Source organism: Mesoplodon densirostris, chromosome 8 (assembly GCF_025265405.1).
Source record: "Mesoplodon densirostris isolate mMesDen1 chromosome 8, mMesDen1 primary haplotype, whole genome shotgun sequence".
NCBI classification, from domain to species: Eukaryota; Metazoa; Chordata; class Mammalia; order Artiodactyla; family Ziphiidae; genus Mesoplodon; species Mesoplodon densirostris.
Window position 1 is genome coordinate 22,789,577 of NC_082668.1, and position 26,959 is coordinate 22,816,535.

Below are 26,959 nucleotides of genomic sequence, written 5' to 3' on the forward strand. Positions count from 1 at the left end.
TTATTAAAATTTAATGCTTTATTTTTTAAAAAAGGTTATTTTCAAAATTCCATATGTGATTTTTCACCTACACATAGGCAGGGTATAAAGTAATGTGTGAAGAAGTCAGTGATGGAAGAGCCGGAGATTCGTGTGAGCGAGGATTATTCCCAGCTCATCGCAAGCCTCGATCACAACTTTGTCAGCAGTGGAACCGGAAGGGGCAGCGATGTAGGCCACGCCACTCTGAGGGGGAGACAGAGACAGACTCTCAAAACACAGCCTCATGCCAAAACACGTCCAGAATCAACCCCTCACACCCAATAACAAGTGCAAGCTAACAACGATTCACACTGCAGATTGATTCGGTCAAGAGGCAAAATAACGGGATTTGGGTTGTCCATACAACAAAAGGAGAAGTCAAAATAATACTCTAGATGTTACTGATCACATCATTATAGCCTGGATATATAATATAACTCATAGAACTGAAAAATCAGAAGCAGCATCTCTGAAATGGTTGCTGCATAATGACCAAATCCATACACACACCAATTCCATACTTACCCTTTTAGCTCTGTCTACATTGTCCCGGAAAGGAAAGAAGGCATCAGAGCTGATGGAAACTTCACTAAGTTTGTCAACCCATTCCTTCTTCTCTGCCTCGGTTAATAACTCGGGGACCTCCTCAAACAGTGCCTTCCACTTGATCAAATCGTCACCCTATGAGCGGGGGCAGAGGGGAAAGACAGGTTTTACACCATCTTCAGTACTATCTGATACAAATCAGAATGCCAGAAAAACACTTGGGCATTTTTCCTAGGACTTAATTATAAATAATGACTCATTTATGTCCAAGTCCATATTTCTAGAACCTTTTTTTGATGCTGTATAACATTTCATTAAGGAAGAAAATTAATCATAAGTGTGCCAAATAAAGACTGTACCATTTACAAGCCAGTTTATTCCAAATATATTTTGTTCTTTAATCTCTAAGTTAAATCTACTACTTTATATCCCTATATCAAAGCAAGCAAGGAAACAGGTAATTTCTAGAAGTATATTTCTACAATAATTAGTCTTAAGTACAGAGTCAGTCTAATAGACCAACCAGAACATGACTCAACAGTATTCATTTTTAAAAAGTACTTCTATTTGGGGTTTAAGCCAAAAGGCTTAAACAACATACTTTTATTCTTATTGACATATATTAGTTCTCTTCCAGGACTTACAGCACAATTTGTTGTGTAATAATCAAGCAGAAAAAGCAAATATTAAAGTAATTTTTTTAAAAAGCTGTTTGAAGCATTTCCTGGTTACAAAGCACACTCTCCAAGGACGCCTGTTGATCATGTCATGGATTCCTATCCCTGAATGGACAACCCAGTGGAGTTGACTCGCCCCCTCAGAAGACCACTGAGTTTTTGATTACCAAGCTTCTCTTTGTGTTTTGCATCCAGTACCTGTTAAGCATTTCTATTTCCAGAAACTGGGCTAAATCCTATTCTTTTAGCAGGCTACCTAATACTTGCAATTTTAATGCTCCCATATACCTGCTTCAAAGTAGAAAACATTAAAGAACGTGAAATATAACACAAGTACACTGAGTTGTTAATGGAGCTTGTAGAAAATGTAGAGGGACATTTGTTACCTGCTATCAAGTAATTTGTATGCAATGTTAAATACACACCTATCACGTACTATGCATCATGACTGGCACTGTGACAGCACCCAAGATGGGTGACAAACAGCCTCTGCCATCAAAACTTATAAGCAGGGACTTCCCTCGTGGTCCAATGGTTAAGAATCCGCCTTCCAGGGACGCAGCTTCGATCCCTGGTCAGGGAACTAAGATCCCACATGCCACGGGGCAACTAAGCTCGCATGCCACAAGTACTGAGACTGTGCACTCTAGAGCCCGCACGCCACAACTAGAGAGTCCATGTGCCACAGCTAGAGAGAAGCCTGCATGCTCCAACTAAGACCCGACACAGCCAATTAAATAAATAAATAAACAAACAAATCCTAAAAAAAAAAAAGCTTATAGGGACTTCCCTGGTGGTGCAGTGGTTAAGAATCCGCCTGCCAATGCAGGGGACATGGGTTCGAGCCCTGGTCCGGGAAGATCCCACATGTCACGGAGCAACTAAGCCCGTGCACCACAACTAGTGAGCCTGCGTGCTACAACTACTGAAGCCTGTGCACCTAGACCCCACACACTGCAACAAGAGAAGCCACTGCAATGAGAAGCCTGCGCACCTCAACGAAGAGCAGCCTCTGCCTGTCACAACTAGAAAAAGCCCACGCGCAGCAATGAAGACCCAACGCAGCCAAAAATGAATAAATTTATAGGGAAAAAAAAAAAGCTTATAATCAACAGGGGAGGTACAAACATACAAAACTAAACCAGTGGTTATAATCTAAAAAGACAGATGATCTGTAGTGTCAGAAAGGGATAAAGAACGCCAAAGAAAGGTAAATGAGACAGAAGAAGTTTAGATTAGTAAATTTAGATAATACAGAACTTCAAGAAAAATATCTTTTCTCTTTGTAGTGATGAAGATAGTCTGTTAAACAGAAAGGGTAAACATACTAATACACTCCACCCACACTCAACGACAGCCCGTTTACCTCTCCGATGGTTCCAGTAACATACTGATCAATGGCGTTGGAGATCTCTGCTCTCTTCACTCCAGTTTTAAACTTCATAGAAAGCACTTGTGGGTGATGTCTAAGCCACCAATAGTTTGCCTTATCCCCTGCAAGGCGTGTGCAGTGTATCCGAGACTGCTGTCCAGCTCCAATGCCAATAACCTGAAGAATGAAGAATATGGACATTAAAATGAGTAACAACACGCTTCTCAATGGATCTTTTGTGCATATTCCCCCAAATCCATCAATTTTGTGGGGGGAAAAGAAAATTAGGCTGAAATAAGAGAAACACAAATAATTTTAAGTCATTAAAAAGGCTAAGTGTAACATGTTTTAACTATTATTTATATGTTTCACCTCTTCAGTGAAATTTGAGGTATGGCTATTAATTAATATCTGGAAGTTTCTAGAGCTCCTGGACATCAGTAGCGAAGCGTGGTCTTGCTGGAACTTATTAGACAAGTAGCCACAGTCTCCCAGATTTTTGGTATTACAGATTAGCAATCTTGCAACAGTAGGCAATCACCTAAATTCCGAATCTGAAAGGGTCTTCCAGGTCACATGCCAATTAACATCCATCCTCTCCTCCCACTTATGAGCCAAATAATTTAACAAATGGTTAGAGAGGAGCTCAAGACACTATGGAAGAAACAGTGCTAAAGCCACAGCAAAACCAGGTTTATCCTAGAGCTAGGAGAGGCCCAGTGATGAGCCAGCTCAGTCCTGCATCCTATGGCTTTTAACTAGGAAAAGTTAAATACCTAGCTTAACATCAGATAGTAAAAGATGTTCAATATTTTGACTGTGGTAGTGGTCACGGTCAAACAACTATATAATCTGTGCAAACTGGTCAAACTCTACACTTAAAAAGGGTGAATTTTACTGTATATAAATTATGCCTCAGTAAACCAGATTTTTCATCATGTTAACTCTTAGTCTACAGATTCTTGGTAAAATAACGTTAGAAGTATAAAGAAAAATACCCTTTATGCTGCAAAACGATGGGCTAGTGGGTGGCAGTATGTTCTAATCCCTCTTCACTGGAAATGCTACTGATAGGGACGAGGGGAGCAAAGAAACTAGTTCCCTAGCAGTCACTGTCCCCTAACCCAAAACGTGCCAACTCGTTCCAGGCAAGAAGCAATAAGAACAATTTTAATACTTAGTTCCAAAGATACTTTGTAATCATTACTGAGTAAATACTGACAAACCGAGAAGAGAAAAACTCGGCAAATTTTCCTTTTCAAGCAGTCTAGTTCCCAAGACAGATGGATTTTTGAACATCATCTTGTAAAACAACAGTCCTCCCAAGGTGAGTCTGACAGCTTGGTTACCTGCCCATGCCTGGCATAGCACACGGAGTTAGACTGAGTATACTTGACAGCAATGGTGGCCACAGTGAGGTCTCTGAGTGCAGATTCCGGCAACTAAAAAAACACAGAATGGTAAATGTGGCTTTTTTTTTTTTTTTAAACCTTCATTTAACTTTTAGCATCTTATGTGTCCCTTATAACAGACCTATAATATAGTTCTATCCCTCAAATGAGGGAGTGAAATTAACTGTTCATAGGAGACACTATCATGTTTTACTGAAAGAATCATATTTAACATATTTGTCATGGAACTCTGTGCAACGTCTAATGCGTCACAAACTCAAATTGATGCCATTTTGCAACAAACTTTGGCTTAAGCCTCTTTACGTATCACACTAGATATGAAATACCATAACCACTCCAAAACTGAAAAACAGTATTTTCTCTATCACAGTAGCACCGAATAACTGGAGATGTGATAAAATTTATGTTCAAAAAAACCACTGAGGGGCTTCCCTGGTGGCGCAGTGGTTGAGAGTCCACCTGCCAATGCAGGGGACACGGGTTCATGCCCCGGTCCGGGAAGATCCCACATGCCGCAGAGCAGCTGGGCCCGTGAGCCATGGCCGCTGAGCCTGCGCGTCCGGAGCCTGTGCTCCGCAACAGGAGAGGCCACAACAGTGAGAGGTCCACATACCGCAAAAAACAAAAACAAAAACAAAACAAAAAAAAACACTGAGAGTAATTTTCACGGACACTACAAATAACTGTGATGCACATACAGCCAAGACTGCTCAGGAAAAACCAAATTAGGATCATTTTTTGGTTTGCCTAGAATATTCTACGTAGAAAGTATTCAAAAATGTGTTATGTACTACCGGTTCAAACAGAATGAAACAACAACTATAACTAAAAATGTCACTATCTTTAATATAAAGAGCAAATACAAATTGAAAAGAAGAATAATGATCTATGTTGGTATGCTAAGCAGACAAAAGATATAAGCACAGCTAATTGATAAATTATCTAACTGAAAAACTGTCAAGTCAGACTTCATCAAAACTAAAGCTTCTGCTCTTAGAAAAGATCCTGTATTAAGAGGATAAAAAGACAAGTTATAGACCATGAGAAAATATTTTGCAAACCACATATCCAACAAAGAACTAGTATTCCCAATATATAAAGACTCTCAAAATTCAGCTACAAGAATAAAAATATAATTAGAAACTGGGCAAAAGACATGAGGAGACATTTCAAGAAAAAGGATATACAGATGGCAAATAAACACATGAAAAAATGTCCATCACTAGGCATTAGGGAAGGCAAATTAAAATTATGAGGTATTGCTACACACCTATCTAATAAGAAAGCAACAACACCGAAACCCGGTAAGGATGCAGGGAAACTGGGATCATGCATATGTTGCTGGTGTAAGATAGAAAATGATACAGCCTCTTTGGAAAACAGTTTGGCAGTTTCTTAAACTAAATATGTAACTATGAGGCCAGCCAGCAAATACACTCCTGGGCCTTGAGAACAGAGAAATGAAAACTATGTTCATACAAAAACCTGTTCATGAATGTACAATGAATGAAAGTTACAGGAAGGGGAGCAGATTAGTAGTTGCCCGAGGTTACAGAGGAGGCAGAGGCAGGAGAGAAGTGAGTGTGGCTATAAAAGGCAACAGAAGCCTCCTTGTAGTGAGGGGCATGTTCTGTGTCTCGACTGCATCAATGTCAATTATCAAGGATGTGATGCTGTATTAACAGTTTTGCAAGACACTGTCCATTAGGGGAAATGGAGTAAAAGATACATGGGAACTCTTAAAACTGCATGTGTATCTATAATTTTTACTTTTTAAACTCAAAATTAAAACCTTAAAAACCACTGTTAGAATTTTTTAAGAATTTATTATACTAAGGTACTATTGATGTATTGATAGTATATCCTTTTCTATCTGTATTTGCTCTTTGCCAACTATACATTTTATTCCTTTGGTTCTAAGAAAGATTATTAACAAAAGCCAGCCTTCCTAGCTGCCTACCTTCAAATATAACCCTAGTATCCCAAGTTAGGATCAAGGACTATGAGACATGTCAAGGGGTGGGAGTGAGAGAATCCAGTGTAATAAACATGGCACATATAGTTAAAACAAATTGAAGCATTATTCAAGAAAAATGGGAGAAGAGAGAAAAATTCAAGCATGTTCGTTAATACTTAACACACACTCATTATACTTCTCCGGCTTTCTCAGGACTGAAACCATTCTAGACCTAATAGTATAATCTGATGATTTTGAGGCTGGAATATTAATAAAGACCTGTTTTAAAAGAAGCGAGGGGAATATAAAGGAGGAAAATACCATCATTCTCATCCTTAGTTAGGTTTCCAAATTTCCATTAAAAATACATATGAACAAGTACAAAAGAATGTAGATAAAAGACTAAAATCAAACCCTTGTAAAAATATCCAAGCTAGCACAGCCAGAGGCACAAAACCTATCAAGTGCTACTAAATTAATCAGTCCAATACCTATAAAACTACAAGGAAAACTTACAAAAGTAAGAGTCTCAATAGGTAGACACAGTTGTCAGCATGGGTACCATGGAATCTAGCTCAATACCCTTTTGGTATTTTAAAAAATACATTAACCAGCCAGATTAATAAAGTTAAAAAAAAAAAAAAAAAGAGCCTCAATTTACTGTGAGCTGCTTAAAAACATTGCTACCCCAATACCTCAGGGCCTTGACCAAAGGAGTAGATTCCAGAGGACTGAAAGATCTTTCTATATATGATTCCTACATGTTCCTTCACTTCAGGGTACCATTAAGTTTGAAAGATAAAAATGAAAGAATAACCAGTAAACCAACAAAGATCATGTCTTAATCACTATATGTTTATTAACAGAACTATCCTGACAAAGATTTTAAAGCCTATTTTCAGCATTCTACTTAAAGTCTCAGGATTCAGACCGGGAAACAATAGCCAACTCGTCCACTTGTTACAAAATGACTTCTTAAGAGACTAATCCTTTTCTAAGAACAAATAGAAAAACTGAATACAGAGCTCATAAAATATCAAGTACTGAGGCAAGAGGCAAAGACCCCAGAGATAAAGGAAGCAGGAAGAAATGAATGTGACTATGCTTTTCCCCTCAAGGCATTTTCCAAGTTCCAAGGCAGTAACTAAGAGGTAAATGAGCTAAGCCCCACATAAGTCAACTCTATGAAGGGAAAAACACACCATCCAGACCCTCAAAATATCTATATGGTTGGTTCTTTCATATTGTGGACCAAAAAACTGATCAAATAGTCAACCTACAAAAGATATGGAAAATTTTATTTGAGACAACCTGAGGAACCCAGGAGACAGTATCTCAGAGAGCTCTGAGAACTGCTCCAAATAGGTAACGGGGGAGGCCAGTATATACGTGATTTCCATGAAGGGGCACGTGCAATCAAGCACACTTCTCGGCAGAAGGTTACTGCTATTCTCGAGGAACAGACATCTTAGTTAATGGTTTTAAGTGCTTTTCTAAGTATGGGAAGATACAAGAAACTGGGTTCACAGAATCTCCTGAAAATATATAACTATCTGAGGGCCGGTTTTGTCAGTTTTCCCAGAGCACAGAGTACCTCATCCTGAATTCCTTTCAGTGACCGCTGTGGCGAAAGACTTGATTCTTGCAAAACTGGATGGTGGGCAACATTCTTTATTTTACGATCCCCTCCCTTTTGGTCTTAATTTCAACCAAAGTTTGGGAGGCATTTTGTGACTAATTTTTCCCATGGTGCTAGGAATGCTCATTCAGTGCAGGCAAGGATTTCGTTGATAAGCCACTCGATGTGCTATTGCTGGACTAGGCCCTCTTGGCAGTAACCAAAAGCCTCTGGACCACCTGACTTACTAGTCTATTATGGTCCAGGAAATGGTTCCCTCTTGTTGCTTCTCCCCATATTTATAGTTACACTATTATAATCACTGATCTTATAGAAAGATGTATTTGGCCAATCATTTCAACTCCCCTAATCATTATTTTTATCAAAGCTCAGTCACATATTTGGAAGAAACAATAATCTTGTAAAATAGGCAGAATAGAAATAAAATAGCTAGTAATATTAATAAGGTCGTAAGTAAGTATTTAAGCTAAGAACTTCCACAAGGTGCAGCCCAGAATCTCCCCATGTTGTCTGAGCAGTCTGCTCTGTACCAATCACTATCTTTAAGGGAAGTGATATATTGGCATTGTACATAAAGTTCACCAAAGATGTCTGCATGCACAAGGCAGAGTGGTGGGTCATCGTGACCCCTCACAGGATTGAGAAAGGAATGTTATCTTCTAAGGAGTTACATGGCTGGCAACAGAAGAAGAAAAATTGAGCTTTATGGTTGAGCAGGTTTTTCTGCCACTGGGGAAGCCTGGTTAACACATAATGCAGATGCACAATGCACGCTAGAGGTGAAGGAGGAGGCCAAAGGGCAGAGAAAAAGTTTCATGTTTAAATTTTTCTTGCCTTGCCTTAAAATATGAATTTTTATTTCATCAATATCCAATGCCCAGCATGCAATAAAAAACACCAGGCATACCAGCAGATAAGACCAGAAAACAATGAAGTCAGTTACACATCTGAAGTACTGAAAAGAAAGTACAGCCAACATTAGACACAGCAAAAATATCCTTTAAAACTGAAGGCCTAATTAAGGGATTTCAGAAAAACAAGTACTACTAGCTCATCCATTTCCTTATAGTATAACCTTGGGCAAATGTCTTAACTGTCCTCTCTGTCACAATTTTGTGATCTTTACAATAGAGCTGACAGTACTCACACCCTGCCCAGAGGGAGCTGTGCATATTAATTGATATAATACATGTAAATACAAAAAGAAAACCATTTTTATCCTAGGAATATGTCCTAAAAGATGACAACAGGACGAGAACAAAATCATGACTATGTGAAAACATCAGTCACAGCACTGAAAATGGAAACAACTTAAGTATCCATCATAGTACATGGATTGCCACATGGCCTTTCAGATGAAGATATGGATCTATGTTTCTTGATATAGAAACACATTTGTAGCTCAGTGCATAGAAAAAAAGGCAAGTTACAGAACAGATTTATAAAAGACACGATCCCATATATATAGAATTGAAGGTAAATAACTACATATATACATATGCACAGAAGTTTCTAATATGGTCTTCTGTTCATTTTTTAAGTTCTCAAACTTACTTGACAACTCAGAGATGAGCTAGCTCTTTGCATATCGACCAGTTTTAAATATGGGCCTTAATAAATGCATAAGCATATAAATATTAAAAACAGATCTACTGAATTACTAGTATTCAGTTCAGATATTTTCAGACTTACATCTTTATTCTTGGTAACAATGTTGCTAAATAATGACCTGTTGACGACACTATTATTTCTCTTTTGGCTTAAACGAAGACCAAAGAGAGTTCGAACTTCATTTTCATCTGGACTGTAAGACTGGTCCATCTAAATAAAACACAAATTTAAAGAGTTAAAGGGTAAAAAATATGTCTATATCCCTCGAAATTTTTCACTTAATTTATGTTCAAGATATTTCATTATAAACAAAGCTATATGCATTTTTTCTAACTTAAGCAGGTACAAGATTATTTCAGGATGGGTGTAATAGAATGGCCAGGCACCAATATTTTGCTCCAAATTTTTTTATAGGTTTTATAATCTTATAGGGTTTTGTAACTTATACCAAACATTAGAACGAATGATTCCAACAGAGCATTTCTGGTTTCAGTAACTGAAAGCACTGTACATATGGGTTTAAAAAAAAAAAAAAAAAAACTAAAACAGATATGCTAACAAACAGGCAGTGGCACAAAAACTAACCTCTAATTTTTTTCTAAAAATCTATTACAAATACTTAATTAAGACTTAGATTAAAAAGTTAAAAGAGTGGGCTTCCCTGGTGGCACAGTGGTTAAGAATCCGCCTGCCAATGCAGGGGACAAGGGTTCAAGCCCTGGTCCGGGAAGTTCCTACATGCCACGGAGCAACAAAGCCCGTGCGCCACAACTACTGAGCCTGCGCTCTAGAGCCCGCACACCACAACTACAGAAGCCCGCGTGCCTAGAGCCCATGCTCCGCAACGAGAAAAGCCAACTCAATGAGAAGCCCACTCACGGCAACAAGGAGTAGCCCCTGCTTGCCGCAACTAGAGAAAGCACGCATGCAGCAAGGAAGAGCCAACGCAGCCAAAACTAAAAAGTTAAAAGAGAACAGCATTTGTAGTCTGTGTCTTTGTTATTTGAAAAGGAATATGTCATTCATTGCTTTCTTCCTCTCCCAAATTTTTAACTGAAATGATAGTAAGACATGGGAATAATCTGCATAAGACCACTCTCTCCTTAGACATTTTTCCAAATTTGACAGTATTTCTTTATTTAACCTTTGGATGATCTTTGACTTAGAAAGCACTGATATCCGTAACTTATAAGCAAGCCCTCATATTAATTCTGCTTAATCTGCATTTTCCTGAATTCTAAAATGGTCCTTTTCCCTTTGTATTATAAAATTTCTAAAACTGAGATGTGCCTGCTTTTAACTGATGTCATAAAAAAACCTCTCAAATAAACAAAATATTGAGGAAGCCCTGGTGTTCTTTTGACACCCTGAAACATGATACTGTCTGGTGCTAAAGAGGTCATGATCAGGGTCAGGCTCAGGATTTGGAAAACATTCTCCATGATGCTACAAGCAACTGCTAATAGCCAGAAGTACTTACTACTCCTAATGACAACAACAACAAAAAACAGTTAAGAGTGAAAATACAGTGGCAGCTAACTGAATGATTAAGTAGCTTTTTAAAAAGCTACTTCTGTCAAGTAGCTTTTAAAAAAGTATTACATTTAGGGCTTCCCTGGTGGCGCATTGGTTGAGAGTCCGCCTGCAGATGCAGGGGACACGGGTTCGTGCCCCGGTCCGGGAAGACCCCACATGCTGTGGAGCGGCTGGGCCCGTGAGCCATGGCCGCTGAGCCTGCGCGTCCGGAGCCTGTGCTCCGCAACGGGAGAGGCCACAACAGTGAGAGGCCTGCGTACTGCAAAAAAAAAAAAAAAAAAGTATTACATTTAATGTGGTATTTTTGTTTTCTTTCCTTGAAAAGCTGACATGGAGTCTATGGTAAACCATGTAATTATTGGTTTCTTAAAATGAATAATAATAACTTTCAATATATGGAATTTGGATTCCACAAATTTTTTTTACATTAATACCTTCTGAAAAACAGTATTATGAATTTTAACTTTCAATTCAAATAACTTTTTGCTTTATCTATTTATGATCAGACTATGGGCTAATTTCCCTAATGTATAAGAGCTTGTAAAAATCAGTAAGGAAAAAACTCAACAATCTATTAGAAAGACAGGCAAAGAACATTGGCAGACAGTTCATAAAACAGAAGTAAAAACACTCTTAAATGTGAAAAGATGTTCACCCACACATAATCTGAAACTAAAACTGCAATGAGATGCCATTTTCATCCATCTAACTGCTAAGATAAAAATGTTTAAAAACTTGATGCTAGCAAAGGTGTTAGGAAATAGGCACCCTTACACATTCCCATTAAGACATAAAATTGGTTGTACAACCTTAAAATGAGCAGCATCTATCAAAGTCACCAATACAGATAGTCTGCAACCCCGCCCTAATTTTATCCTCAGGACTTTCCCTCTAGCTTATTCACTGCAGGGTGTGTGTAATAGCTAAAGACTGGTGACTGGCTAGATAAGATACACAGATACGGGACAAACTTCCAAGATGATGAAGCAGTGTGCATTTGTGTCAGTGGGGAGAAAAAGAAGAAATGCAAATGCAAATATTTGCTGAATATGTATAGACTACATATTTCAGGAAAGGTGAGCAAGAAATTGAGACTATTACTTTTAAAAAAGGTAACAGAGTGGCAGAGGGAAGGATGAGGATACTTCATCAAATAACCTTCAATACCTTTTGAATAGGAAACCACATTAAATATATATATATATATTTTAATTAATTAATTAATTTATTTATGGCTGTGTTGGGTCTTCATTTCTGTGCGAGGGCTTTCTCTAGTTGTGGCAAGCGGGGGTCACTCTTCATTGCGGTGCACGGGCCTCTCACTATCGCGGCCTCTCTTGTTGCGGAGCACAGGCTCCAGACGCGCAGGCTCAGTAGTTATGGCTCATGGGCCCAGCTGCTCTGCAGCATGTGGGATCTTCCCAGACCAGGGCTCGAACCCGTGTCCCCTGCATTGGCAGGCAGATTCTCAACCACTGCACCACCAGGGATGCCCAATATATTATTTTTAAAGAAATGAAAAGTAAGGGTGAGAAAGCTACCTTGATCTTAAACCCAAAAAATTAATAGGAAGAAAAAATTTGCAGGATAAAAAAACCATAGTAAAGAAGAATAAATTAGAAGGGTGCCAGTATAAAGGAAAGATTAAATATGGGGAAAAAGAGACAAAATAGAAGAGCAAATTACTGTTTCAAACATGAATTGCACTAACCTGAAGAACACAGTAGTTCCCATTTTTCTTTTTAGAGAGTAATTTCAAAGCTTCATCTTCATATCCTGGGGCAATAATACCATCAGATACCTATATGTGTATTAAATATTAATTTCTATTTTAAAAAATTAGAGAACACCTCTTAAACGATCTAGAGATAATTATCTGTTGTAAATAATGCAGTAGCAGTTTCAGGTTTCTGCCTCCACCAGATAATACAAATACTATACTTGGAAAGGTAAGTCTATGCTAGAATACAACTTTCTACAGCTGATCTTATCTCATTGGCTGTCCTTTTGGTTGTCTGTTTCAATTTTAACCAAGAATATATGAATGATTCACTGTAATACACGTATCTTAGGAAGAAAAATGATTTTTTACTCTTCTGTTCACAGGGAGGTTTTGTACTAGAAAGAGCATGTTCTTCTAATTCTGGCTCTGCCAAAACCTATCTAAATGACCCGAGGCAAGGCAGGCTCCTCAACAGCAAGAAAAGAAGTCAGAGGAAATCAGATTTACCACATTATAAAGATACAAAAGTCATAGCTCACACCCCAAAGCCTTGTGCTGTAACCTATAATGCAGCACGCCAGCTCCACGGCAGCTGGGGATGGTGGGGGTGATGGTAAGGATCCCTAAAGCAACTAAATATTGTCAAGTCACAGGCCCTGTTAGCCTTAACTGCTAACTGTTTGTTTCCCTCCGAGGCATCTGAGCTCCTTCATTCTTCTCCTCTATCTCTCCAGCCCCAACCCCACCTTTCCAGAATGCCTGTTTGGTACTCAATTGATGGGGGTTAGTTTTTTAGAGTAGTTTATAATTCCCCTCACTATACAGTCTCTTTCATTACAGACCTAATGAAAGTTTACAGCCAGGTTCATTATTATGTCACCATCCAAGACAGCATCCTCTATTCTTCAGAAACAGTAACTCTGGCATTAAGACAATGACTACTAGAAAATTTTAAAGAATTAAATATATAAAACTTGATCACAATAGCCAAATACAAATATTATAGGTTATGGTTTCAATAAACACTATGAACAAATTAAGCTCTACTTAGTTATGCATTGGACAAGATACAGAATGTCCACTCACCTCTCTAGAGATAATTTTGGCAGTAGGGACATCACAAATATCAGATAATGCAACAAAATCACCAAAGGAGGACATCCTATCAGCCCCTGTAAATAAAAATTAAAATGTAGTATTTATCACAGATTATCCATCCTTATATAGAAAAAGGTAATGTTCAATAAACCCCAACGTGATCATATAAAATCTAACTTGACTAAGATTTAAACAATAGATTAATAAGTCATTTAACTGAAATAATCAATAAGAAATATTCTTTCATTTTACCTCCTAGGGCAACATTCAGCAAACTTTTTCTGTAAAGGGCCTGATAGTAAATATTTTTTAAGCTTTGCGGCCATGTGATCCCTGTTCCACCTCCAAGACTGTGGTTAGCAATCAGCCACCGACAATACTATGTGGCCATATTCCAACCAGACTGCATTTACAAAGCTAGGTGGTGGGCTGGATTTAGTCAATGAGCCACACTTTGCTAACCCCTGTTGTAAAGTAAACCATAAGAAAGTGTCTCAATAATCTCCCATTAATTTTACAATAATATTCACAGGTTATTAAGCTCATGCATTAGATACTTGTGAATTATATATAACTTTAACCAAATTCAGTGTACTTAAATAACCATACAACTTAAATTTAGCAATACAAATACATTCAATAGCCTAATCTGAAACTTCACGTACCAAATTCTAATTGTGCTTCCCTTTATTACATTAAATACTAAAACTAACACACTTTTATAAACAAATTTATTCCAAGGCTCTCATATAATCATTCTGAAGTATTAATGAAAAATAGATTAAGGTAATTTGAAATCCTATAACAAAACAAAGGATATTACTACTTTAAGATAAAATATTGCTTTTCCTCTCAAAAAAAAAAAAAAAAGAACAGAAAAAGCGTTATTATTCTTCTGACCTCTTGCTCTTGCATATGCAGTGGATATGGGTGTGAGGGTTTTGTACATATCATAGACCATGCAGACTTTGGCTTCATCTTCACTGAGTGGAATTCCAACAGCAGCGCCTGGTATAGAAAACCATAAATAAACCAAAAATCTCAAGTTACTACTTATTAATTCCTAAATCAGGACATTTTTCTAAATATCTAGTCCAAAACACCTAGTCTATATAGCATAATTTCTAGTGCTTGGGCCAAATTAAACAGAAACCTGTTTGGCCAGATAATTAAATGCCAAAAATATAACTGCAGGGGAGGGTGAGGCGGGGGGAATCTCTTCTTCAGCCTCTGAAAGCAGAGCCACTGTCTTGAGTCTGCCAACACTAGGCGTGTGTATGAAGCTACTTTAATTCATTACTGACTCTCTGTCCTGCTTGATATCACACACCGTTTATTTCTCTGCCACTCCCATTGTTTTCATATCCAAAAACTATCTGAGAACTAATTATGTGTTGAATTGTCAGTAGGTGATACAAATAACTAAGCTGCAAAGCTGACATAAACATAGAAGAAAAAAGGTCTCTCATACAATGGCCATAAAAAGTTAAAGTGCCATAAGAACAACTTCTTAATGTCTACTCAGTTAAATTTTCAACCATGTGGAAAAATGTTTAGTTTAGTCATACTGCATTAAGCAACATCACTTTTATTTTCTACATGTTTCCACTACAAATAAAACTATTATCTGACCTTCCTATCTCATAAGTGTTACATATTGTATATATGTAAAAGACATGTGCGCATGGTATTGTTATCAGATTTTATCCAGTTACTACATTGATATTATTATTAACAAAAGTGGTTTCGGACTTCACAGAATGTCTATATTCACTTTTGAGTCTTGTCAAACTTCCAAAAATTTTTTTAAAGTGTATTTTGAACAGTTCCAGAGAATCCCAGAGTGCAGTGCTTTACCTGCCGGGCTGACATGTTTGAAAGAGGCAGCGGCTGGAATGTCTAAAGCTTCTTTGAGTTCCTTCACCAGCTGCCAGGCATTCAAAGCATCACACAAGTTTATAAATCCAGGGGCTCCATTCAGAACTACATATAAAAATATAAATACACATTAACAAGCCAGGTCAATAAGATCAGATATGTGTACATTTCCTAGAAAAATTTTAAAAATACATATATAAAGATTGCACAAATATGTTTCAAATAAAGTATAACGAAGAGGCAAACAGATATACACGAACATACAAGAACTTGCTGAGACTGAATAAAGCACCCGAGTCTAAGCCCATCTTAACAAACACACACACACCACAGAGGTGCATGAACACACATGTGTACACAGACCACTGGTGGACCAAAGCCAGCCAATCCATAAATAAATCAACAAAGAATTCAGGAACAGGAAAAAAGTATGACTAGACTAGTGATCATCAGGGATCCACTTTAGTACAGAAATAAGATCAAACAACTGTGGCAACTTTAGGGTACAATTTATAGTATGAAATTTAAATTGTAAGTCCTGTCAGTTTAAGAAATAATGTTACAAACTAAAGCAAGAGTTTAGTGGGTGGGAGAGATGGAGGGAAAAAAGTGTGTTGGGTTTCTCTTCTTTTATACCAGACTCGGCAGACTCAGTCTAAAGTTGAAATGCAGTTAAAAAGGAGACTACAACTTTTTCACTGCCTATTTTCTTAACAGTGGCAGGATTTTTAAAAGCCAAAATCTTGTGAATAAACATTTATAAGAAGCTCAGCGCACACACAAAACTAGTGGGCCACTAATTAAAAACAACTTTATAATTTCATTTCCTTTGTGTTATTTTAGAGAGCAGATACTTTTAAAAGCAAAACCTTGCCAAACATCTACTGAGTGCCTACTACAGTGTTAAGCACTGTTCTAGGAACTTGGGATATTATCAGTGAATGAAAGAGTCCCTCCCAAATTACTGTCATCGACAACCCTCTAAGATAGCCTCATCCAAGAGGGCAGACAGCAGAAGGAAGAAGAACTATGCTTCTGCAGCCGGTGGAACGAAAACCACATTCACAGAAAGACAGACAAAATGAAAACGGACAAAGGATTAATCTCCGAAATATATATGCAGCTCAATAATAAAGAAACAAACAACCCAATCCAAAAATGGGCAGAAGACCTAAATAGACATTTCTCCAAAGATGACGTACAGATGGTCAAGAAGCACATGAAAAGCTGCTCAACATCACTAATTATTAGAGAAATGCAAATCAAAACTACAGTGAGGTATCACCTCACTCCAGTTAGAATGGGCATCATCAGAAAATCTACAAATAACAAATGCTGGAGAGGGTGTGGAGAAAAGGGAACCCTCCTACACTGTTGGTGGAAATGTAAACTGATACAGGCACTATGGAGAACAGTATGGAGGTTCCTTAAAAAACTGAAAATAGAATTATCATATGACCCCGTAATCCCACTACTGGGCATATACCTAAAGAAAACCATAATTCAAAAAGACACATGCACCCCAATGTTCATTGCAGCACTATTTATAATAGTCAGGTCATGGAAGCAACCTAAATGCCCATAGACAGATGAATGGATAAAGAAGATGTGGTACATTTATACAATGGAATATTACTCAGCCATAAAAAGGAATGAAATTGGGTCATTTGTTGAGACATGGATGGATCTAGAGACTGTCATACGGAGTGAAGTAAGTCAGAAACAGAAAAAGAAATATCGTATATTCACGCATGTATGTGGAACCTAGAAAAATGGTACAGATGAACCAGTTTTCAGGACAGAAATAGAGACACAGATGTAGAGAGCAAACGTATGGACACCGAGAGGGAAAAGCAAGCTGCGGGGGATGAACTGGGAGACTGGGATTGACATATATACACTAATATGTATAAAACGGATAACTAATAAGAACCTGCTGTATAAAAAAATAAATAAAATTAAAAAAAATTCAAACATTATTCTGTTTCTCTATATTTCTTCCAAACAATAAAATGCTCTTTGAATTAAAAAACAAAAAACAAAAAAAAACCCAAATTACTGTCATCATGGAGCTTACGGGTGGAGTTAGAAAGGAAACAAAATGCGCAACAGAATTATACAATAGAAAATATTAGGTATTTACCCAAATGAGTTGAAAACTTGTGTCTACACAAAAACATGTACACAAGTGTTTATAACAGCTTTATTCATAAACTGCCAAACAGCATCCTTACATTCTTGATGTCTTCAAAAGGTGAATGGATAAACTGTGGTACAGCCACACACAAGGAAACGTTATTCAGCAATAAGAGGTAATAAGCTACCAAAAGACACAGGAGGAAACCTAAATGCATATTGCTAAGTTAAAGAATCAGTCTGAAAAGGCTATATTACTGTGTGTTTCCAACTATGTGATACTGGAACACAGCAAAAGTATAGAGACAGTGAAAAGATCAGTGGTTGCTAGGGGTTAGGGGGCAGAAGGGGAGGAATTTTTAGAGTGGTAAAACTATTATGTAGGAAAATATCACGGTGAATACATTATACATTTGCCCAAACCCGTAGAATGTACAACATATTCTGAATCTAAACTATGGATCTTAGTTAATAATAATGAACCAATATTGATTCATTAATTGTAACAAATGTACCACACTAATGCAAAGTTGTTAACGGGGGAAACTGGGGGAAGGGGGACATATGAGAATTCTTTGTACTTCTGGGGAATTTTTCTGTAAATCTAAAACTGCTTTTTAGGGGACTTCCCTGATGGTCCAGTGGTTAAGCCTCTGCACTTCCACTGCAGGGGCATGGGTTCGATCCCTGGTTGGAGAACCAAGATCCCACATGCCATGGGGTGTGGCAAAAAAAAATCATAATAATTAATTAAAAACAAACCTGTTCTTTTTAATAAAACTACTTGGAAATAAAGTTCTCTCGAGCAAAAAAAAAAAAAAAAATTACTGTTCTCATGGAGCTTATGCGAGAGGCACAGAAGAAACAAAATAGGCAATAAACAGTAGACAACAAAAGTAAAATATCCTATAAGACATACAACATGCAAAAATTAAATGACACATCTTTTATAAAACTCCCCCATCTCCCTTTTTTAATAGTTTAGACTAATTGTGGTAAGTGGGAGAAAACTTGGCTTCTGAAACATTTCGGTTAGTTAGAATAACCCCTTCAAATTATCAAATTTCCAAAGACACTAACAACTCTTCAGACACAAGAGAAAGTGCTATAGAGAAATGTTTAAAGTTGTTTAATCTATTAAACAGTTGAAACGAAACAGAACTCTTCTCATTTCCAATCACAAGAAAACCAGTCATTAACATCACACACACACACACACACACACACACACACACACACACACACACACACACACACACACACACACACACACACACACACACACACACACACACACACACACACACACACACACACACACACACACACACACACACCCTCTCTCTAGGGCTGAGTATACGGGCTCGGGCAACATTAGAAAAGATTCCAAATATATCTGAGGCAAAGTAGTAATAGAATTTACCAACTGTCAAGAGCAAAGAAAAGAGTATTTTAAATGCTCCTTAAACTTCCTGCACTGCTTCTCTCTCCTCCCCTCTCCCCGCTGGTAACAGGGAGTGAACAGCACCAATCTACCAATGTGCGCTCTGAGCTTGCCTTCTCAGTGCCTGAGGGAAGCTGTCCGTGCTCTCGCCCAGGGCAGCCCCCCACCAACTTCAACCCTCCGAAGTCTTCACACCTACAAGTCTCTCCTCTGCCCGCTGGACCCACTCTTCCCTTCTACCAGGGAGTAGGACGTGCTTGCTCATTAAATAGTCCACTTTAACAACAAAACAGAACCCAAAACCGTAAAACCCCTCATAACTCTAAAAATCCTTAAGCCCTGACTAATTTCGCTGTTCAAAGAATTATCTTTATCATTCTTCTTTCCTAACCTCACATTCCTATTTTGGCCCATATTAACTGGGCTTCCAGATCCATCATTCCAAGGAAACTGTGTGTTTGTAACATTCCCAAATCAAATAGCCACTGCTCTCAGCAGCATTCCGACTGGTTGAAACTCTATAGGTTCTCCTCTGATGGTTCTCCACTGCCACGTCAAGGTTTGGTCTTGACCGTCTTCTCCAAAATCCAGCCATCCCATCCCGTCCTACATCTTCAAAACCATCTACACACCAGACATTCGAATCTGTATCTTCAACCTGACTTCTCTCCAGAACCCTGGATTATCTCAATATTTTTTGTTCACAAGTCCCACTGACAGCTCAAACTTCAGGCAACTGTAAGAGGTACTATGTAATTTACTTTATCTTCTAAAAAGTGAATCACATCTGATACAATAGAGAGAAAGACACACATCCAGACACGGCAAACTGTGCCACGTAACGCTCAGCTTTTACCTGTGATTGGGAGCTTGGTCTTCAGGGTATATAACTGGGCAGGAGTTTGATGAGGGTTCATTCCATACCTCAAGGGCATCTGAGATATTCCTTTACTATATTCTTTCCTGAAGTAATCTGAAATTGCTTCATCATATTGTGCCGTGTGAGTGAAAGCCTAGAATAAGAGTTAAGATTTGTGAAAATACCCACAGTATTTCTGAAAATGAGGTAAAAATGGTTATAAGTAGTATATATCAAACTACAACCCACAGCCCGCACACATGCCTGTGCAGGAAAGACACCAAATAATAATAAATAGCACAAAGAATTATTCCCTTTCCATTTCTCTTTCAATCTTTTGACAGACCACCTCTCTGATAGTTGGTCTCTGCATTTATAACAAAAGGATAGCAGTTCCAAGCAGAACCCTGGAGGGTGATGTAATCTGGTGAGAACTTAGTACTGTTGGTTTTGCAAACACTGCACTAGATAAAAGCGTGTCCACACCTTCAAGGCTAACTGGCGTCTTGTCTCCAAAGATGTGTCTTTGCTGTCGGAGCCCTGCATCTCTGAGGACACAGCCGCATAGTCCTCTGGTTCACACACTACTGTCACTCGAGTGTGGTTTTTGGCTGCCGCTCTCAGCAGGGTTACTCCCCCTTTGAAGAACAAAAGATGATTTGCATTTTCGTATCAGTTTCACCTCTTTAAAATAAAGTCACTGTACGCATACTTACTTCTACTATAATTCTTGCCTTAAAAATAAGAGAAAAATAAGCCACATGAATCTCTAAACGGAGAAAGAGCTCAGAAAATATCGATGAATCGGTCATCCCAGAACACAATCTGGGGGCAGCGACTATTTGCTAGGCCCTCAATAGGGAACATCCAAGAGTCATCTTGTTTACAGTGTAAAGAAGTGTCTCCTCCAGCAGTCTTCAAATATGGTTTTTCTGACTTACCAATATCAATTTGCTCAACAGCCATTTCAACAGTTACAGCCGGAGAAGCCACCGTCTTTGCAAAGGGATACAGATTACAAACGACAACTCTAAAAACAAAGAGGAATTCAGCTGTCACTAAAAACTCAAACTTCCATGGTTTACACACCTCAGTCAGTAGCTGTTAACATGACCAAACCCCTTAAGACCTAAAATATCAACTGTGAGCCTGACATTTTAAAGTTCTAAAGTTACTTTGAAACGTCAGGACCTCCCACATTTGCAAGAGCATAGGTATACAGAAGAGGCTGTAGTCAGCAAATGCTCTCAATACACATTATTGCCTTCAAATCATATTGCAATGTTGCTGCTTGGGTAACCTTAGCTACCCACTGTCCTATCAAGCCATCAAAATTTAAAAACAAAATTTTAACTGAAATAAAATACAAGATAATATCCTCAATTTGGAATGTGCTCACCATTATCTACGACATTGGATTTTACACTCTATTTCCAGTGGATTGTGTAAAATGATGAAAAATGATAGGTCGTTCTAAAGGGGAAATATTTGTTTTGTCTTCAGAAAGGTCATACACAATAATGGTAAAAGGACAAAAGAGTAATTTAAAGGACAGACCTGATCTAAAATTCACCACCAGTGAAAGAGAGATCCACCCCTAGGGCTGCAATGTGAGGAGATATGTGGGCAGGTTCCCCAGTGAAATAAGCACAACTGGTAAAAACTAACAAAAAAAGAAAAACAGAAGGGGGGGGTGGTGGGCAACACTTCCCAATGCCTGATACTAAAACCAGACAAAATGTCGCAAAAAAACCCCCAGAACAGTACCTTATGAATACGGACCAAAAAGTCCTTAACATACTACCAAATTGAATCCAGTAAAATATAAAAAGAAGTACACACCACAGCAAAGTATGGTTTATCCCACGATTGTAAGGTTGGTTTAATATCTAAAAGTCAATTATTATAATAGCTATGTCAATAAAATAAAGGACAAAAAACACCTGATTATCTCAATAGATGCACGGAAAGCATCTGATAAAACTGAACTCATTCATGATGAAAACACTCAAAAATTAAGAATAGAACTTGCTCAACACGATAAAGGATATTAAAAAAAAAAAAAACCCACAGCTTACATCATACTTCAAGGTGAAAGACTGAAAGCTCTCCCCTAAGATCAGGAACAAGACAAGGATGTCCACTCTCACCACTTCTACTCAACCCTGTACTGGAGGTTCTAGCCTGGTCAATTAGCAAAGAAAATGAAATAAAAGGCACCAAGATTGGAAAAATGTGATGCTATCTCTATTAGCAGGTGACATGATCTTGTATATAGAAAATCCTAAGGAATTCACACAGAAAAATCATTAACACTAATCAGTAAATGACTTCAGCAGGGTTGTAGGATATAATCAATTGAACTTATACACACTAGCGAGAACAATCCAAAAGTAAAATTAAGAAAACAGTTCTACATACAATAGCATCAAAAACAAAAACAAACAAATTTAAGAATAAATTTAACAAAAGAATATGACTTGTATCTTAAAAAGTACAAAACAATGTTGAAAGAAATTTTAAAAAATCTTTAGAAAGAGATCCCATGTTTATGGACTGGAACACTTAATATTGTTAGGATGGCAATATTCCCCAAATTGATCTACAGATTCAAGATAATCCTTACAAAAATTCCAACGCCCCTTTTTGCAGAAATGGGCAAGCTGACCCTAAAATTCATATGGAAATGCAAGGGACCCTGAACACCCAAAACAATCTTGAAAAAGAAGAACAAAGCTGAAAGACTCACACTTATCACTTTCACAATATACTGCAAAGATAATGGCGTGGTGCTGGCATAAAGGAGATATAGATCAAGTGTACCAAGATCATTCAATGGGGAAAGAATAGTCTCTCCGACAAATGATGCTGAGACAACTGGATAGCCACATACTAAATAAAGCTGGACCGCTACCTCACACCCACATATAAAAAACGTAGCTTAAAAGGAATCAAAGACCTAAGCATAAAAGCTAAAACTAAAAAAACTCTTAAAAGAAAACATAGGCATAAATCTTCATTATTTTAAACTATGAAATGGTTTCTTAGAAATAACACCAAAGGCACAGGCAACAAAAGAAAAAATATAAGTAAGTTGAATATTACCAAAATTTAAAACTTTTATGATGGTCAAAGGATACCATTAAGAAAGTGAAAACGATCCACAGAATGGGATAAAATGAATTCTTACAACTCAATACTAAAAAATAAGTAACTCAATGAAAATGGGCATCTGAACAGACATTTCTCCAAAGGTATACAAATGGCTTATGCTCATGAAAAGATGCTCAACCTCATTAGGAAATGCAAATCATAATCACAGTGAGATACCACATCATAGGATGGTTAGAATAAAAAAAAATCAACAACAAATGTTGCTGAGTATGTAGAAAAGTGAGAACTTTTGTACACTGCCGGTGGGAATGTAAACTAATGAAACCCTTTGGAAAACAGTCTGGCAGCTCCTCAAAAGTTTAAACAGTTACCAGATGACCAAGAAATTCCATTCCCAGGTATATACCCAAGAGAAATGAAAATATATGTGCACACAAAAATTTGTACATGAATGTCCATAGCTGCATTATTCATAACATCCAAAAGTGCAAACAATCCAAATATCCATCAACTGATGAACTGATAAATGGGAGTATATCCATACAATAAATTACTTTTCAGCAATAAAAAAGTGAATTGATATATGCTGTAACATGGATGAACCTCAAAAACATGCTAAGAAGCTAGTCACAGGACCATATATTATACAATTACACTGATATGCAATGTTCGTGTAAATCCATAGAGACAGAAAATAGACTGGTGGTTGCCTAGGCTGTTGGAGGAAATGAAGAATGAAAGTTAATGGGTAGGGTTTTTTGTGGGGGAGGGTCAGGGTGGGAGGTGGGGTGATGAATATATTCTAACATTAACTGTGGTAATAATTGTACAACTCTAAATATACTAAATTACTAAACTACTGAATTATCTACTTTAAACTGGGGAATTGTATGGTACATGAATCAAGTTGAATAAAGCTGTTATACATATGTATTAAAAAGAAACAGTGAATATCATTATGCAAATAACTAAGTTACTTATATGTACGACAATTTAGATCACAACTTCCTAAAAAAGCAAAGGTTGTTTAAGCATAATTATGTATTTTAGTAATATAAATTTGGCAAAATCAAAATGCTTACCCACATACAACGTCACAAAGGTCCTCAATAAATGTTTATAGTAAGTGATCAGGAAACTAAACCTAATGCTAACCTTAATCTTTAAAAAGAGACACCAGATTTGGCTTCTTTGTCTTTGATTCCTATGTATTAAAAGTTCAACTTTGAATTTTTACCTTATAAGGCTGAAATCAAGTCTGGCCATGTCAGCACTATCTTCTGGGATATTACGAGCCAAGATGCCTAATTTAACAAAGTTAGAGTATTAGGTTCAAAACACAAGTCAGAATAAGGTACTTCTTTCCAACGTGATCCCATCAATCAAGTTAAAGCCCCTAGCATTGCCTAACTAAGAATACCAGACAGTAAAAATCTCAGATTAGTGGGTATACTTAAAAATTGTTTACATCAGTTCCTGATTCCCTTTTCTTGAGCAACAAAACATAAAAGGAATTTTCATATAACTGTTGTCAGTTCCATCACTCCATGTACTCCCATAAATAGTGAAGCATTTTGAAAGAACTCCTTTGAAAGTCAGTTACACTGTGATGCTTTATTCTAAGTTTGGAATCATCATAAAAGTTTTTTCACACTCTAAAATCTAAGTATTTTCATTAACTCCAGCAGGAAATACCACACTCTAACTTATTTATCAGGCCAGGACTAATAGCAAGCAGAGGAATCCATCAAGTAATAAAGCAAACCAGATTTTAAACAGGTTCTAATGTATTACGAACTTTAGCAGCACATGTGACAAAACCAGTATAACCTCACGGATAATTATTTTTTGAGCTATGACCTGCCTTTTTCCTTATTCCTTTGTTTATTCTACAAAGTAACTGAAAACCACTGATTGTTTTAAACTGAAGGTATCAACCACTTACCAGCATGGACTGCAGGATGCAAGGTTTTCACACGCCCCCCTAACATTTCAGGAAATCCAGTTACCTCAGAGACATCTCTGAAAAACAGATAAACAGAATATTGCTAGTGCTTCTGCTGAGTTGTCATTTTATACTTTACACCATTCCAAAGCATCTTCCAACGTTTTTTCAGAGCCTGGATTTTCAGAATTCAGAAAATGAATCATAAGCCAAACTAATGAAATATTAAGAAATAAATCCAACTCACAAGTAATTTGGCAATATACAACAAAGTATTAATATTCTTATCTCAGAAACAGACTAAAGAGAAAGCAAGGATTTATTTTTACGATTAAACAAGCATAAAGACAGCAAAGTAAATGAGTGGGGCAATAAAAGATTGTTTAGTAAAGTGGTGTTGGTATTAGAATAACTGGTTAACACTATGCAAATACAAATTCCAAATCAAAAGTTTGAGCACTTTAATAAAAGAAGTACCAAAGTTAAGTATGTGAGGAATGCTTTAAAAACAATGAACAAAGGACTGATCTATGTAAATTTAAAAACGTTTTACTCAATACATGAAAAGAAAAAGTAAGCTGGAAAAAGATAATCACAAAACATGACTAAGGGACACATAAAAGACAGCATTTAAATATCGATCCATATCACCAAACTGACCTGAACCCTCTCTGCCAGAATTTACAAGCAAATTTTAAAAAACCCACAATATGTGAAAAAAGCAAGAAGCAAGACCATCTATCTTCTGTATGAGCTATGAAATAAAAAAATATGCTTATAAAAACACTGGAAGGAAACACATCAACACGTTGAACATGGTTACCAGAGATGCTAAGGGAAGAGAGACTGAATCTTCAGAGTTGAATTTTAATGATGTCAACAGTTTCACTAAAGTGCCAGTCAAAACAGATCATATGCGTCCTGCAAATCACAACTTCCTTCTTGCCCAACAGACAGTCCACCTAAATTAATCTGTTGTGGCTGAGGAGGGCTCTGAAATGAGGACTCTGGGGGTCCCAACTCCTTACCCTGTAAATATGAACAGAAGTTACTAAATTTCTCTGGGCCTCATCTTCCTCTTCCACAAAGGTGGTTAAGTAGTTTACCAATCTCACAGCCTGGCTGGGAGGAGTAAATCACGTTATTTTACTCAGGGCTTGGAATACATTACTTTCTGGTCAACGTCATCACACTAGGTTCTGACTGGACTTAACTTAGAAAGCAAGTTGTGCCTTACCTGACTGCCAGACCAGCATCTCGGAGAGCTTTTGCAGTCCCTCCAGAAGCGATCAGATGCAAACCCACAGAAGCTAGGTTCCTGGCAAATTCCACAAGGCCGGTTTTGTCTGAGACACTAAATAAGGCTGAAACAGAAAACATTTCTCATCACTCGCTGTACACATTATATTCCTCAAGGCCGGGGAGCGGGGGTGGGTGGGCAGTCAGGAATCTCAAGGCCCTCACTACCCAGACCTTGACCCGGGGCCGGGTCTGCCGCCAGCGAACCGCACTACCGCGGGCCGGGGCCTAGCCGACCGCAGCGCCGCCTCCCACCCTGCCGGGCCCCCGCAGCTCCCGCCCGGCCGCCGCCATTGCCGGGGTGAGGGTGCCGCGGGGCACGGATGCCGATGGCGCGGCACCTCCAGGGCGCCAAAGGGCTCACCGAGCTGGCCAGGTGCCATGGCTGCAGGCGGCGAGGCCCTGGGGAGCGCCGGGCACAAAAGCGGAGACGCCACGTGCGGAGGGAGGGGCGGTGCGGCCAGAAATTACGCCGGAAGGAAGCGGGGCGGACCCGGTGGGCACCTGATCCGTCACGTGACCCAACCCGCCCCCCTGTTCAATTTCAGACGCGAAATTGGAGCCTCAGGGTTGTAAGCGAATGCGGGCTGCGGTGCGGTGCAGCTGGCTTCCTAAATCCAGAACTGGAAGGGATCACCGCCCACAGTCTCACACTCCGAGAGTGATTTGTCCCTGCCCTCAAAATGTGGTCG

General features: G+C 38.1%; 1 protein-coding gene across 2 annotated transcripts; it reads right to left on the reverse strand.

Annotated features, from left to right (window-relative positions):
• Positions 1-26,754, reverse strand: ATIC (5-aminoimidazole-4-carboxamide ribonucleotide formyltransferase/IMP cyclohydrolase). Of its 2 annotated transcripts, none has more exons than XM_060106242.1 (16): positions 26,632-26,754; positions 26,206-26,332; positions 24,969-25,045; positions 24,261-24,327; positions 20,851-20,939; positions 20,396-20,547; positions 19,907-20,063; positions 15,450-15,575; positions 14,493-14,600; positions 13,581-13,666; positions 12,483-12,572; positions 9,317-9,445; positions 3,966-4,058; positions 2,611-2,793; positions 547-702; positions 1-225 (listed from the first exon to the last, which is right to left on the reverse strand). In XM_060106242.1, exons 1-16 carry the CDS (start codon positions 26,648-26,650, stop codon positions 106-108), a joined length of 1,779 nt encoding a protein of 592 aa, XP_059962225.1. In that variant the 5' UTR covers positions 26,651-26,754; the 3' UTR covers positions 1-105. The 2 variants fall into 2 exon arrangements, with proteins under 2 accessions (XP_059962225.1, XP_059962226.1); XM_060106243.1 differs by lacking the exon at positions 26,632-26,754 and adding an exon at positions 26,442-26,554.
• Between the last annotated feature and the right edge of the window lie 205 nt (positions 26,755-26,959).